At 41.3% G+C, this 15482-nt stretch overlaps 1 protein-coding gene across 4 annotated transcripts in view; it reads right to left on the bottom strand.

Annotated features, from left to right (window-relative positions):
- The window catches only part of kif13a (kinesin family member 13A), a 108756-nt gene that overhangs the window by 11538 nt on the left and 81736 nt on the right, over positions 1–15482 (bottom strand). For 2 of the 4 annotated variants that reach the window (XM_037534164.1, XM_037534166.1), the window contains exons 24-34: positions 14388–14520; positions 13824–13970; positions 10793–10825; positions 7603–7702; positions 5482–5608; positions 3468–3523; positions 3200–3324; positions 1855–2031; positions 1456–1548; positions 625–777; positions 428–505 (exon numbers count right to left, since the gene is read on the bottom strand). In XM_037534164.1, coding sequence (XP_037390061.1) covers positions 428–505; positions 625–777; positions 1456–1548; positions 1855–2031; positions 3200–3324; positions 3468–3523; positions 5482–5608; positions 7603–7702; positions 10793–10825; positions 13824–13970; positions 14388–14520 — 1222 coding nt within the window. The remainder of the gene's footprint in view (positions 1–427; positions 506–624; positions 778–1455; positions 1549–1854; positions 2032–3199; positions 3325–3467; positions 3524–5481; positions 5609–7602; positions 7703–10792; positions 10826–13823; positions 13971–14387; positions 14521–15482) is intronic. The other 2 variants (XM_037534165.1, XM_037534167.1) reach the window with 1 other exon arrangement.

Below are 15482 nucleotides of genomic sequence, written 5' to 3'. Positions count from 1 at the left end.
CCCATCTATCCATCTATCTATTTATCCATCTACCTACTCATTCAACCATCTTTCTATTATCCATCCATTCATCGGTCCACTATCCATCTATCCATCCGTCTGTCCATCCATCCATCTATAACTGTTTTCATCCGTCTACATATCTATCTGTTCAACCATCCATCTCTTTACCTTCCATCGACTCATCCATCTATCCATTATCTATCTATTGTCTCTCTATCCAACCATCCATCCATTCAACCACCTATCACCCATTCATCCATCTGTTCCTGTCTATCCATTCATCTATCCATCCAAATATCCATCCATCCATCCACCCAACCACATATCCATCTATCTGTCTATCTATGCATCAATCCATCCATCTTTCTACCTTCTCTTAGGTTGTATATATTGAGTGAGTGTGAGAGAGTAAGGTGTTTCTTACGTGCTGGACATTAGGAGTGCTCAGGCTTCTCCGAATGTGTCTGCTTTTAACTGAAAGTGCTTCTTTCACTGTCACTGCCTGTCAGACACAAACAGACACATCATCATTAGTGCCATCTGTCACAAGGACCACTTTTCAGTTGGTTATGGACACCAGTGAATAACACAGATAACAGTGTGCATATGTGTGCTCTGTACCTGCCGCAGTCTATCCAGACACAGGATATTGGCCACTTCCAGAACTCCTCTGGTGTACTTTTCAATGTAAGTCTCTCCGTCCTGCGTCTCCTCTGCTTCCCCTCGAGCTGCCATCAAGGCCAATGTCTCCCTCTCCTCCGGCTCCTCTGATGCCTGCACGTGTGTGTATGTGATTCCATGTGAAAGAGGACATTAATGAGAGAACACACGGAAGGCACACGTTACCCCAGCTTGGTCCACCCCACTTAGTCTCAGTAAATAGCTGCGTCCCAATTCAGGGGCTGTGTCCTTCGAAGGGCTGCATTTGAAGGCCAACTGTGTCACAGCGGTGTGACTAGGTTATCCAATTTTCAACTTCATATGTGGCAGAGAAATGCATCCTTTATTTCCATGGCAATGAAGGATCCAACAGGTGGATCCTTTGCCAACCAACATATCCTGAGGTTCACTGTGTGAGCGAGGATTTAAGAACATCAAGAGGAGTGAACAGCTAAGTACTGGGTTTAAATTGAGTTGAATAGGTAAAGACACAGATGTTTAAAAAAACTCAGCAGTAGCCAGCAGTAAAGCATGTCCAGGCCTAATAAATAAACAAATAAAAAAAACTAAAATAGAAGTTTCTCGGTCCATCTTTAAAGAATTTGACAGGAGAGGCGTTCTGTGATGCAGCATTGAGGGTGGGAACAGTGGTGCTGTGACGCAAACAGGAAGTCCGATGTAGAGCAGACCATCTCATTTCAGTTCAGCTTTCATGGGTCTAAGTAGCCTTCATAGGATGAAGGACATAGACCCCGAATTGGGACGCACTAAATAAGAACCTGTGCCCTGTACCTTCGGTATGTTGGAGACGATTTCGTAAGTGACCCCGCAGGAGTGCAGCACATTCTTCAGTGACATCCTCCGCTTCAGACTCTGAGTGAAACTCTGCAGGAAAGCACAAACATGTGCAACTATAAAATTATGACATCAGTGCTTGGTGAAGAATATGATCAGTAAAACCACAAATGAGCACAGTACTATAGACTGAACTGCACTGACATCACTCTCTCTCTCGATCGATGAGGTGCTTTTTCCACTCATTACTGTGGAGGTCTAATTGCCTTTGAGTGTTCACGGTTCTTTATAGAACCACTTTCTTTACTAAAGCACCCTCACAGAACCATCTTCTTTAAGAGTGTAGAAAAAAAGATCAATGTGGACCTTCTGAAGTGAGTTATGTGTAAAACTGACCTGTTTGTTGTAGATGTTGACGGCGATTCTCTTGCGGAGGACAAGCTCCATGGAGGCGGGGTGGCTGAGCTGCACCGTTGCTTTAATTATCAGATAGATTCGCTCAGTGGGGGCTGTCACACGGTTCAGGTAGATGGAGTCATGGATGGAGGAATCCCACGAGCAGGTCGCACACACCTGGAAGAGAAACAACACTTTAAAAAAAAAATCAGCAGCTCAGCTCGACCTGCGGAAATCAGCTCCATAGAGATGCAGCTAGTCTGATGTATGTGTTCAGTGGTATCTTAAAGTGATACCAGTAAGAATACAGTATACAGTAAAAAATCAATTTATACAATGTAAAGCGTCAAAAGTAGTCGTTCAGCCAAGACATATTTGGTGTCCTAAGTTTGTTTCAGCTTGTTACAGCTAGGAGGCTGTAGCTAAAATATAATAGAGTGGTGCTTACTGCATCCCTAAATCATCACACATTCACCTACACCAGTGAGAAGTTGTTCAGTAATCTCTAACAGACTTGATTATGTGGTTTCTGATACAGTATGAGACACCAGCCTCATTTACATACAGCCTGATAATCCTTCAGTAATCTGACTAATAGCTCAATCGGAATAGCATACGTCCATGTCCAGGCTATTTGGAATACAGTTTCTATATGATTGAACGAGGTGGGTAATTCTGTAAATAATGTGTTAAATAAAATAATAATCTCTGTGTAAACGCCTTTATCTGATTACATTTCCAAACAGAAAGTTTAAGTCTGCTCTGCATGTGCGTCACGTCATAGTGAAAGTTTATACATTTACGTTCAACCTGGCAGAGCAGAAACTGGTCTGCAGAGGAGACGAAGTTTATGCTCTGATCTTTAAAAGACGGCGGTGGGACGGATGTCCAGCTTATGTGTCTCAGAACACGACTTCTTCCTCTCGGCCTTCTTTAATAAGGACATGTGAAGGACGTTTTCCTGAGTCTGACATCATTTTAAAGTGATTAAAAGCACAAGCACTGCTCACTGCTGCTCATCTCACTCCGCCTGGACTCACGTGATGCTGGTTGTCAAATAGCTACACTAAGTGGTTCTCTACACATACGCGCAATTGTGGATCGGATTACTTGTAGCGAGCATGTAAACAGAGATTTTCATGAGATTGTTTAGCAGAATGAGCATAAACACCTCAGTCTTCATCTATTATTGGAATAATATTCAGTCATATTGGCAAAATTTTGTGCATGTAAAAGAAAAGAAATGCAGAGATTTGATTTTGATTCATGGCCACATTATTGCTTTATCACTTTAATGTAAGGAACTAAACTAAGCCTGCACTTAGACGTGACTTTTATGGTGTACCTCATCATCGCTGTGTCTGATGATGGGCAGGTAAAAGAACTGGCTGCCGTGTTCTTTTGGAAGGATGGAGTTGACTCCTGCAGCGTGTGGACCGGTCAGCTGCTCGCTCACTGTTAGATTATCAGCTGGACAACAAAACACACTCATGAATTATGCTCATATTGGTCTAAAACAAAATAAACTGCCTTTGTGTTGTTATATAATAATGTATGATATACAAAAATTCCAAATGTATTTATTTCAAATTGTAATGGTGATTTTTTTTTACCATTCAGGTCCAGAAACAGAACTGGGATGTGAGCTTCCATGCCAGGACAGGGCGCCCTAGAGCAAAGTGGGGAAAAAATAAAACTGTCAGGTTTGGAATAACTAAGTAACATTGAGTCACACAGTGTCAGAAACCACATAACCATGCTAACTGTTGGGGTGTATGCTTCCATTACTTGTTAGCTATTAGCCTCAATAGAGTCTGGCTGCAGACATGCACTCTCAGCCAGATGCACTCTCAGCCCCAGTGATGTCACGTACACATGCACTCTCTGCCACAATGGCAAAACACTGGGAAAAGCAGCCCAATGGAACGTTAACTTTTGGCTGCTGCTGCTTAGCGATATCATCACTTAATCCATTTTTTGTCCGTAATTTAGCTAGAGAGTTACATTTAATGTACCTTCCTGATGAAAAAGATCATAGAACCCATTAAAAAGTCTGTTCCTGGTGGTTTTCAGTAGTCGCTAATGGTATTCTGTGTTTTGCTGATGGGTTGATATCACAGTGTAAAGGATTCTGATCGTTTAATCAGGTGTTTTGGGACTGATTCCACATATATTTGATAATTTCTTAATGGCCTCTAAAAGCAACCATTAAGCCAATTTCCATTGGGAAGCAAAACCATCAGGTTTTACTCCTAACGGCCCTGCACACACAGTTATGTTGTGACAACGTACTGTTTTGGTGCCCAAAACGTTGTCGGCAATGTTATTCCTAAGAAAGTTATGAACGTTGTCTGACAACTTTATAAGAGGTTGTGACGACGATGACGAGACAGCAAAAGTAATCTGTAGTACGTTAACAACCTCCTAGGATCCTTAATAAGTTCAATTTTAATCAGTATTACAGTTTTTAAATAATTTCAGCAGTAGCCGTTTTGTTTTTTCTGTAAATAAACTTGACATTCATTTCTGAACGTTTCCATATTTAATTACCTTATTATCAATATGGCAATGCTAATATACATTCAGTGTAGCTCTTTTTGCATAGCAGTACGTAGTTTGACAAAAACACTGTCATAGCAGAGCTTGCCGTCATCAATAGGCTGGTGGTGCATGTCAGGCTGAGAGTGCGTGGCTGTTGCCAGACCCTGCAGCTGGACATCTGAATGTTAGGGGAGCTGGACATTTGAATTTTAGTGCTTTAACAGCTGCTCTTACCCTGGGGTCAGCAACATGTGGCTCCAAAGCTGCATGTGGCTCTTTTACTACCCTGTTGTGGCTCCACAGCAGAATCAGATTTGTAGGTAAAAATAAAAGAATCCTCCTTTACAGTAAAATAATGCTCTGCTGATCGTTCAACACAGTTTAACAAGAAATTATCTTAAAACACTAGAGTTAATGTAGAACTGCTAATTCACCCTTTAACCCTCAAGATCAGCACAGACTGTTGGTCACCATAGCAACACAGACAACAGTCTTGCCTAGCTAGTAGCTATCACGAAAGAGAGTGATTTAAGACGAGCATCGATAATTTGGATACAAATGGACTTCAGATGGTTTTCCTGATACGTTTAAACCTGCAACAAGAAACTGTCAAACAGTAAAAAAGTTGCGAGACTGAAGTCAGTTTCTCAATCACCAGAACCTCGTTCAAATTTTCCACTTCCACCTTAAATAGTGCAGCAGTTGCATTCTGGCACCTCAGGCACCATTTAAGGTGGAACAGGAATATAAGAATGAGAAGCTGGTGAATGAGAAGTGACTTTAGCCTTCTAAAAAGCTGAACTTTGAGAGACATTTTACAAGAAACTCTTCTACTTTTGCAGAAAGGTTTCCTGCCGGAGATGCGAGAAAAGAGGCTATAGCAGAGCTAAAGACTAAAGCAGAACAAAATAAGTCTGTTTTTGTTTAGATTTTAGTCTGTACTACTATTTTAGTACATACTGAGACACATTTACAGGGAAGATGGTAAAATGGAGATAAAATGTTGTGACTCCCAAGGTGTTTTGATTTTTGTTGAAAGGACAAAAGGGCTCTTTTAACACTTGGGCTGCTGACCCCTGCTCGTACCACTGTGCCGGAGCTCCAGGGATACTGCTGCCCGGTGCTGGGACTAACACAGCATTTCTCTCTTCAGTTAGCCCCACCCACTGTTCCACTAACCGCGCCTCCCTCTCCACATCCTCCTCTGACTTCTCTATACAGAGAGATAGAGAGAGAGAGAGAACAGGGAAAGACATGTATACATTACAAAATGTGATGAAATGGTAGAATGTGAAGTGAAGGTGGCTGTCAAACTGCATCAACTGGCGAATGTAAGAATTAGTTATAATCATAAGAGTCATAATCATGGTTCTAAATATTGCATGCTTTATTATTTTTTTATTAAAATATGGAAAATCTTAAAAATGTTTGCACTGAGGATGTAAAACTTGGTGTACAGCTCTTTTATTGTCTATACTAAGTGGTGCACTGTGACTGTTACTGCCCTCACTTCAGGCTAATTTTGTTAGCACCTCTATGGGATTTTTAATAGTACATTTATGCCAAGCTAGTGGTGGTGCCCATGATTGTATTTTTGTCAGTTCTAGATTAAACACAGACATTTGGAGGTTGGAAAAGTTATTCTGTTTGTTTTTTAGAAGAGTGCAATAGACATTATCATATATCTGAGCTTATATGTATCAGTGTTACAGTGACTCTTTTAGTACAGAGTCCTGGCATAGAGCTACCGCCACTGTTTAACATTCCTAACAACTAACCAAAACCTGCTTAGACTCAGTGGTGGATGCGGTACACAAATCAAGTACTTGAGTTAAAGTAGTGATATCCAAAGTAAAATAGAAGAAGTTCCTCCCTTTAGACCTCCACTTGAGTAAAAGTACAAAAGTATTTGCCTTCAATGTACTTCAATGTAATTAAGTATTGAAAGCAAAAGTACTAAAAGATTAGTTATGGCTCTAATGTCCTGTTAGTATTTTTGCAACTAGACTCTGCTTTATTAACTCATTTTAGGTGAAAGTCCTCCAGTGTCTCTCTTGGTAAACCAGTCTTTTAATAGAACGTCATTAATTAGTGACCCTGATGTCTATTAAATCTTAATATCATAAGCACAAAACACTGAAGGCAAACAGTTTCCAACAGGTAGAAATGAGTAGCTCTGAAATCACTTTTTACACACAAGCGAAGTTTCAGTTTCTGATTTATTTACAACTTAGTTACAAGTTTAAGTTTAATAAAAACTGGCTTTAAACTCAGGATCACAGATGAGCTCCTTTACTATGTTGATCTGTAGGCGTCTGTTCATAAACATAAACCAGCCCAAACTCATTTACTATAAAATGAAACGGTGTTTGTAGAAATTCAGAAAAAAGCCGCGTCAGTCTCGACTGCATATGTGGACATATTTCTATATTGTGCTCTATTTACACAAAGTTAGGTTAGTTCATCATTTATGTTGAACAGACTCTCCCAAAATTTTTACGCTGCTGCGCTGACGTTGAACTGTGTGCTGCACTGGGTCGGTATGACCAACAGGTCAAAACAAGCTCAAAACAAAGTGACCGCTGTGCCCTGATTGGTGTTCTTGCTTTGCACTTCTTTCGTTTTGACATGTTACATTTTTATACACACAGAAACCAAAAGGAACGACAGATTTCACAAAATGTAGTGGAGGAAAAAGTCAGATATTTGACTTTGAAATGTAGTGGAAAGAAAGTAAAAAGTTGCCCAAAATGGAAAAACTCTAGTAAAGTACAGAAACTTAAGTACAGTAACGAATTACCTTTACTTTGTTACTCTCCACCACTGCTCAGACTACAGCTCATATTCACAGCCACTGATGTATCAGGACTAGAGTGACATTTTTCTCTTTTGGAAATTGGTTTCATTGTAATTATGCTGATAATTATTTTAGCGTGTAAGGCCTTCAGTTCAGCTCCTGAAGTCCTGACTAATTGGAGTTCTCGCTTGGCTGTATTTATGTAGATACTACAGAGAATGCAATCCAATAAAATTAACAATGAAATGAGCATTACTGCAATACCTGTTAAGTTTAAATACAATGACAATCCTTTAAAAAAAAAAAACTAAAAAAGTACACACACACATGATTAATTCCCAGATTTCATAATGCACTGAATCGTTTCCTAAAGAATCGCATTTACTCTTTCATGCAAATCGAAAACGTACCTGATTTGTGGATAATCTTTTTGATCTGTTCGTCCAGATACTCGCGGCGTTTGATGAGGGCTTCGGACCAGCGTTCTCGTAAACAGTTTAAATCCTCCTCCTGCACAGAGACACACAGACATCAGATATAAACACTGCAAAACACTCTAAACTCTTGGATAACTGTGGCTCATGCACTTCAGCATCTCAGGGCCTGCATCCATTAGCATCTTTAAACCCCTTAAAGAAATACTGTACCCAAAAGTGCTAATATAATAAAAGCATAATATTTGATTAAAGCAAGATAAGGCCATTTAGCTTTACGCACATAAGATCACGAAGCTGCCGAACACGTCTCATTGCTTTTTTTCACCATTTTTGGGTGATTGTATTTCTTTAGGTGTGAGTCAAAACTGCATTAATCCCCAGCTCTGGGGTAGAAACCATCGATATCCCTGCAAAACAGATACAGCTGTGTGCAAAAGCTTGGGCACCCCATGTCTTAAGTAAAAATACGTGAAGCACATTTTTATGCAGGAGTACTGTTTATTTCCTATATTTTAGATACAAAATGTCCTGTGCAAAAGTTATGGCACATTTTATATTGTGTTTTATGTTAAAAACACTAAAATGCACAGAAAAATGACATATTTATGTGTGTTCTCTGTAGAGGATGTGCTAACTTATTTGCACTAAAGCCGGGGTTACACTGTAAGACCTTTACCCCAATTTTAGCCCGATTCTCAGTCTAGCTGAGTCTGAGCAGGTCGGCTCTAGTCTGCAGATTTTTGGGTCAGTCGAAGTCAAGGGTGAGGGGCGCAGACTCAAATCTTTGGCCTCCTGATCGCATTTCAGACCAGTCTGAGTTTATCAAACACGTTTGATTTTTTTCTACCCAACTCTGAGTGAAATTAGTTTAAACTGGTCAACGAGTCAATCTGAATGGATTCCTGCAACAGCCAATAAAACCAGAGAAAGAAGAAAATACAGCAAGTAAAGAAAAATGGAAAGTCTCTCACATGTGGAGCGCAGCTTTTTAATGAGCTGTTTAAGACACAATCACAATTGAGTTTATGTACATTTAAAACTCAAAAAATACAACGTTGATCTGTGATCAATCTGTGATCCTCACTTAAACATGTTTACCTGCTGTTTCTTTACTGCGTCAGTGCAAACGGCAGAGAAAACAGCAGCAGCAGCTCATGTTTGTTTACTTGTGTTACTTGAGTTTGCGAGAATTCGGCGAGTTCAGTGAGCTCCGTTCGGTTCAACAGCAGCTGAAAAGTTGAGTAGTCTGTGATCCCTAATCGTTTAGCGTATGATCCCCAAAAATCTGCAAAAATACTCAGATCGTGCGAGACGCCCAGTCTGTTAAAATCTGTTCAGACTTTAAAAGTCGTGTAGTGAACCCAAGACTTTAGAAAACACCTGACTTAGGGTGATTAAACTTTTGCAAACTACTGTACATGGAGTGAATCGCTAAACCTTTCCCATCCCACAAATGGCTAAATTGATGAATAAAACACAAAAAGCAGATGAGCGCCAACGTACCCATTTGTGAGCTCAGACCAGCTCGTCCCCTTTAGTAAAAGCACCGTGACGCATCGTTTCCACACATACTCTTCCATGCAGTGAGTCATGCAGCCGTACATGCAGCGATCGTGTAACTGAGTGAAGCTCATTCCCTGCGGTTCATCCGTGGTGGCTAGCGATGCGTTAGTGAAGGGGTGCAGGATTACAGGAGACTATGTACAAGCTATGGCTGAGATTTTCCCACATAACTATAAAAATAATAATAATAAATAATAATAATAATAATAATAATAACTACTCTATGCATTTTCTTATTTTAAGCCTGAATAGTGTTTTCAACCCTGAAGAAAATGAAGGACTTCCTTTCTTGTTCTGAGCAACATCTGATCAATTAATTTCATGTGGCTGCATGTGTCCTGTTTCTGCCACGGTCTACTCTTGCTCTGAGATGTCTTCCTCAGACTCACAGTTTTCTACTTAACATAACTTCAACTCTGAAAAGCCAGCCAGCTATCTCTCTCTAACTGTCCTGCTGTATAAAAATGAGTGAAAGTTCATAGCTGACAGTATCTGGCTAACTGATTCCCACTGGCTTAGCCAATACAGCACTCTTTTTCAGAGGGTAAGGCGTTCTTTAAAAGGGAATCCCATGTTTCTTTTTGTTTGTTTGTTTGCATAATTCAGTGTTTGACAGAGAGATTCAGAGAGGTTTGGTATGAAATGGTTCAGATGTATTTACAGTGGTGGTGATAGAAACCAGTGGTCACCATGACAACAAGACAAATATAGACTTTTTATAGAACCACCAGTGAACCTACACAAGTCTTCAGAGATTATATGGAATGTTGACGATGGGAAAATAGTGGAAAATCTCAAATAATATGTTTTCTTTGTGGACTGTTTTGTCTTATAGTGTAGAAAAAAAATATTTTGGCCAACAGCTTCTCACTAAACTGTGTCTCATTCATCAGGCAGTGAATTTATAACCATTTCATGTAGTAACTTTCTGTGAGGGAGCTTTTAGAGGTGGACGTCTGGCTCCAATCACCACCACTGTGAACAACTCTGGCTTGGTAAGTCTCTCTAGAAAAAGCTAGATGACTGTTTATTGATCTTAAAAGTGGGATTTCACCAATTTTTCAAACTTGCTGTAAAATTCTGTCAATTCAGGAAGAGAGAAGAAGAAAGTCCCACTTGACTTTCAAAGTTGCACACAATGGATTTTAAAAGGCCAAAACCTTATAACTGTTTTATACAAAGTGTGTTTCTTCTGTGGCAGCGTATTCACAACCATTTCATGAATCAGCTTTTTGTTAGGTAGCATTTAGGGGCATTAAACTCTTCAGATATCTGGTTCCTATCTGTGTAATTCCTATTCACACTATTCACTCCAGCCCCTGTGTTTTACTCAGTGGTGCCCTCTGACTGAAAGTGAGTGAGTAGCAGCTCTTTGATAACATGCCTGTTTGGTCAGTGAGCAGGAGCAGGCAGAGAGAGAGAGAGAGAGAGAGAGAGAGAGAGAGAGAGAGAGAGAGAGAGAGAGAGAGAGAGAGAGAGAGAGAGAGAGAGAGAGAGAGACAGAGAGAGAGAGAGACAGAGAGAGAGAGAGAGAGAGAGAGAGAGAGAGAGAGAGACAGAGAGAGAGAGAGACAGAGAGAGAGAGACAGACAGAGAGTACCTGATAACTATCCATATCGTCATCCTCCTCCCTCTGCCAGGAGAGAACACACACGCCATCACACACACACTCACACACTCACTAGGCTAAACGAAACAACTTGACTGACTCAGACGTCAACTCAGGAAACACCTGTTTACCAGGTATTTATAACAGGTATTTACTCAAACTGAATAAAAAAAGTATGACATGTGTCTTTTCTTTTTAGAAACAAATAACCTCCCAGACAAAAAATATCAAGACAATAAGACAATAAGTCCTCGTCAGCATCCAACATGACATCGGTCAGCTCTGTTAGCTCATCAGCTCACCTGAAGAGGCAGCCTCTGTTACTCATCCAACATGGAAACCTTCTAGCGTCCTGTTTTTAAATACAAAAAACATGTTCCTCTGGGTGCTGCAATATTTTTGTGCAACACCAGTGCTGTCAGCTAAAGCGGTGATCCACAGCTCTTCATTAGTTTCTGCCAAAGTCTGTTCTTTTCTGCAGCTAACTGGACATTTATAAACTTATACGTATACTCAGTATGAAGTACAGTGCATCCGGAAAGTATTCACAGCGCTTCACTTTTTCCACATTTTGTTTTGTTACAGCCTTATTCCAAATTTAATTATATTAATCTTTTTCCTCAAAATTCTACACAAAATACCCCATTGTGACCATGTGAAAAAAGTTTTCTCGAGAGTTTTGAAAATGTATTAAAATTAAAAAACAAAGAAATCATATTTACATAAGTATTCACAGCCTTTGCCATGAAGCTCAAAATTGAGCTCAGGTGCATCCTGTTTCCACTGATCATCCTTGAGATGTTTCTACAGCTTAAATGGAGTCCACCTGTGGTTGATTGGACATGATTTGGAAAGGCACACACCTGTCTATATAAGGTCCCACAGTTGACTGCATGTCAGAGCGCAAACACCAAGCATGAAGTCAAAGGAATTGTCTGTAGACCTCCGAGACAAAATTGTCTCGAGGCACAAATCTGGGGAAGGATACAGAAAAATTACTGCTGCGTTGAAGGTCCCAATGAGCACAGTGGCCTCCATCATTCGTAAATGGAAGAAGTTCGGAACCACCAGGACTCTTCCTAGAGCTGGCCGGCCGTCTAAATTGAGCGATCGGGGGAGAAGGGCCTTGGTCAGGGAGGTGACCAAGAACCCAATGATCACTCTGTCAGAGCTCCAGCGTTCCTCCGTGGAGAGAGGAGAACCTTGCAGAAGGACAACCATCTCTGCAGCAATCCACCAATCAGGCCTGTATGGCAGAGTGGCCAGGCGAAAGCCACTCCTTAGTAAAAGGCACAAGGCAGCCCGTCTGGAATTTGCAAAAAGGCACCTGAAGGACTCTCAGACCATGAGAAACAAAATTCTCTGGTCTGATGAGACAAAGATTGAACTCTTTGGTGTGAATGCCAGGCGTCATGTTTGGAGGAAACCAGGCACTGCTCATCACGAGGCCAATACCATCCCTACAGTCAAGCATGGTGGTGGCAGCATCATGCTATGGGGATGTTTCTCAGCAGCAGGAACTGGCAGACTAGTCAGGATAGAGGGAAAGATGAATGCCGCAATGTACAGAGACATCCTGGATAAAAACCTGCTCCAGAGCGCTCTTGACCTCAGACTGGGGCGACGGTTCATTTTTCAGCAGGACAACGATCCGAAGCACACAGCCAAGATCTCAAAGCAGTGGCTTCAGGACCACTCTGTGAATGTCCTGGAGTGGCCCAGCCAGAGCCCAGACTTGAATCCGATTGAACATCTCTGGAGAGATCTGAAAATGGCTGTGCACAGACGTCTCCCATCCAACCTGATGGAGCTTCAGAGGTACTGCAAAGAAGAATGGGCAAAACTGCCTAAAGATAGGTGTGCCAAGCTTGTGGCATCATATTCAAAAAGACTTGAGGCTGTAGTTGCTGCCAAAGGTGGTTCTACAAAGTATTAAGCAAAGGCTGTGAATACTTATGTAAATATGATTTCTTTGTTTTTTAATTTTAATAAATTTTCAAAACTCTCGAGAAAACGTTTTTCACATGGTCACAATGGGGTATTTTGTGTAGAATTTAGAGGAAAAAGATTAATTTAATTCAATTTGGAATAAGGCTGTAACAAAACAAAATGTGGAAAAAGTGAAGCGCTGTGAATACTTTCCGGATGCACTGTAAGTCAGAATGTATATCCATAGTGAAAACTTCGTTTCTTTTCTTTTTGTCCTAAATTTTATTTAAGCAGTAGAAACGAGAGGGAGTGTGTTATCGTAAAATAACATCATGGCTGTGATTTGGTCGCAGTAGATTCATCACAGCCGTGATGTTATTGGCGATAACGCACTCCTCGAGTGTTCTATTGCTTTTATACAACAGTTAAATAAATAAAATAAACTGGGCTGTGAACGTGGTGTTTAAGATGTTTTAATGTTCCTTCTGCCGAATTATAATTCCTTAACAAGCAGCTTACCAGAGTAACGAACTCTGCCCACTTGCTGCACAGCCGGCAGTTCGTTCTCCAGCTCCTTACACTAAACTCCAAAACTGTCATCACTGCTGAGTAGCTTTTTTGTTTTTTTACTGCGTCAGTATTATGGCTCAGTCTGACTCGGTCAGACTCTGAAGATTAGACTACACATTTGGCGAATGGTATTGGGTTCATTTCTGGCTGATTCCAGGTTGTTTAGCTGTTCTTCTGTCACAGCTGCCGAATGAAAAGCTGCTCAGTGGTGATGACAAGTTTGGGAATGTAGTGTAGTCTCATCTTCAGAGTCTGACCAAATTGGCTGTCGGTCAAATTGATGCATTTTCTGTTTGTGTGAAAAGTAAGAAGTACAAACTCGTCAAACACGTTGCTTAACAACGCCGTCTCAGCGGAGTGATACAGTGTTTGTGAAAAACCTGTGATGTTATGGTGAAATAACAGCACAGTTAGAACACTTCTCAACCAATCAGCTTTCATGGCCGGAACTAACTAATGCTCTTGATGCTGCTGAGGTGGAGGTGTAGGTCTCAAACACACACACATACACACACAGACTGACCTGGTAGCTGTCCAGTGGTCTCTGTAATTTAGTGGACCGAGCGGACACACAGCCAATGGAGACGGAGAGAATGGCCTCCACCAACAGCGGCAGAGTCCCGGACTGCTGAGCTGGCTTTACACACACCTGTAGCCTCCGAGAGTGACCCTGCGTGCACACACACACACACACACACACACACACACACACACACACACACACACACACACACACAGACACACACACATATACACACACACACAGGATTGTTTTAATATGTATAGTACTGCGGAACAGTCACCCTTCACTTGTTTCATTTCCAGTCAAAACAGCCATTCATGCAAATGGGGCTCCTAACAACCACCTGGAAGACCTGGTAGACACCAAACTGCCCCATCAGATAAACAGCACTTAATGCTTTCATCTCTGAGAGATGAAACAGACCAAAGAAAATTGCAAATCAAAAAGAAGCCGTCAATGATAAACTGGTCAATGACTATGTCAATTGATCTCTGCTGCCCTAATCCCAACCCCCTCCCCCGAGGCCCCCTATAGCTACACCCCTAGAGTATGCATATGTCTGACCTGTCGGAGCTGAAACACTCCTCCAGTGCTGGTGTCTCTGCTGGGGTGAAGCTCCACAGGTGAATAAACGCCCTGTTCATTCAGCTCCTGGATGGACACCCACAGCTCAATCCTGCGGGACACCTCACTCCACCTGAGACAAGCATGTTTATACTGTCAGATGGAAAAGTCTAAACAAACTGACCAAATCATGTTTTGCTGATTTTCTATGTGGAAAATATACAGCAAGGGTGCTCAGTCCTGATCCTGGTTTAGCTTCTGCTTTAATCTAACACACCAGACCCACATAATGAAGGTCTTACGGAGCATAAAAATATTAGAACTTGGTGTGTTGGATCTGACCTCTGTGGATTTGCAGGACCAGGACTTTGTGCCCATAATCAGTACATTTTGCACAGGTGTAATGCCTGTCTATCCCCTGTCTTAGCTTTGTCCTTGTCATGTCTTTCCTTTTGGTTGACCATCCCTCATGTCCCTGTCAATGTGCTTTTTGCTTTTCCCTCATGTTACCGCCACTTACCTGCTCCCAGTTTCTTACTCCTTCCCTTGTGATCCTGCCCAGCTGTGTCTTGTTTCCGGGATGTGTTTAAGGCTATGTTTACATAGCAGGTAAAAGTGACCCAAATCTTATCTTTTTCTCTGTATGTGACACAGACATGTGTCTGTGTGTCAGTGTGAGCAGATAAACACACTGAATCTGACTGAGTCTGAAAGCCAGATCGGAATTCATGTGACTTTTCCATCAGTCCTTGACATTCGTCATAATTTCACACAGCTGAGACTCATAAACTGAGACTCTTACATAAATAATTTACGCTGATGTTTCTGTACTAAAAAATTAGAGGAGACTTATCGCGACTGGTGAACTCAAATGCATTGTGGGTGATGAGCCCAGCTGTCAACCTTTGCAACTTTACAATGGCTCCTGCAATGCTGGCAAAGACGAAACTGAAAGCTCTGGGAGCAACAGGTGTTCGCTGGCCGTCATGACTGTTTACCACAGGATGAGCCACATGAAGCGCTATTCTTTTGTGCACGTGGGTCAGTTTAGGAGCTGATATAGCATACAGACCACATTTAAAAAATAATGTGAAC

This window comes from Pygocentrus nattereri, chromosome 24, assembly GCF_015220715.1.
Source record: "Pygocentrus nattereri isolate fPygNat1 chromosome 24, fPygNat1.pri, whole genome shotgun sequence".
NCBI lineage: Eukaryota > Metazoa > Chordata > Actinopteri > Characiformes > Serrasalmidae > Pygocentrus > Pygocentrus nattereri.
This window is presented reverse-complemented; position numbering and strand designations above follow the sequence as displayed.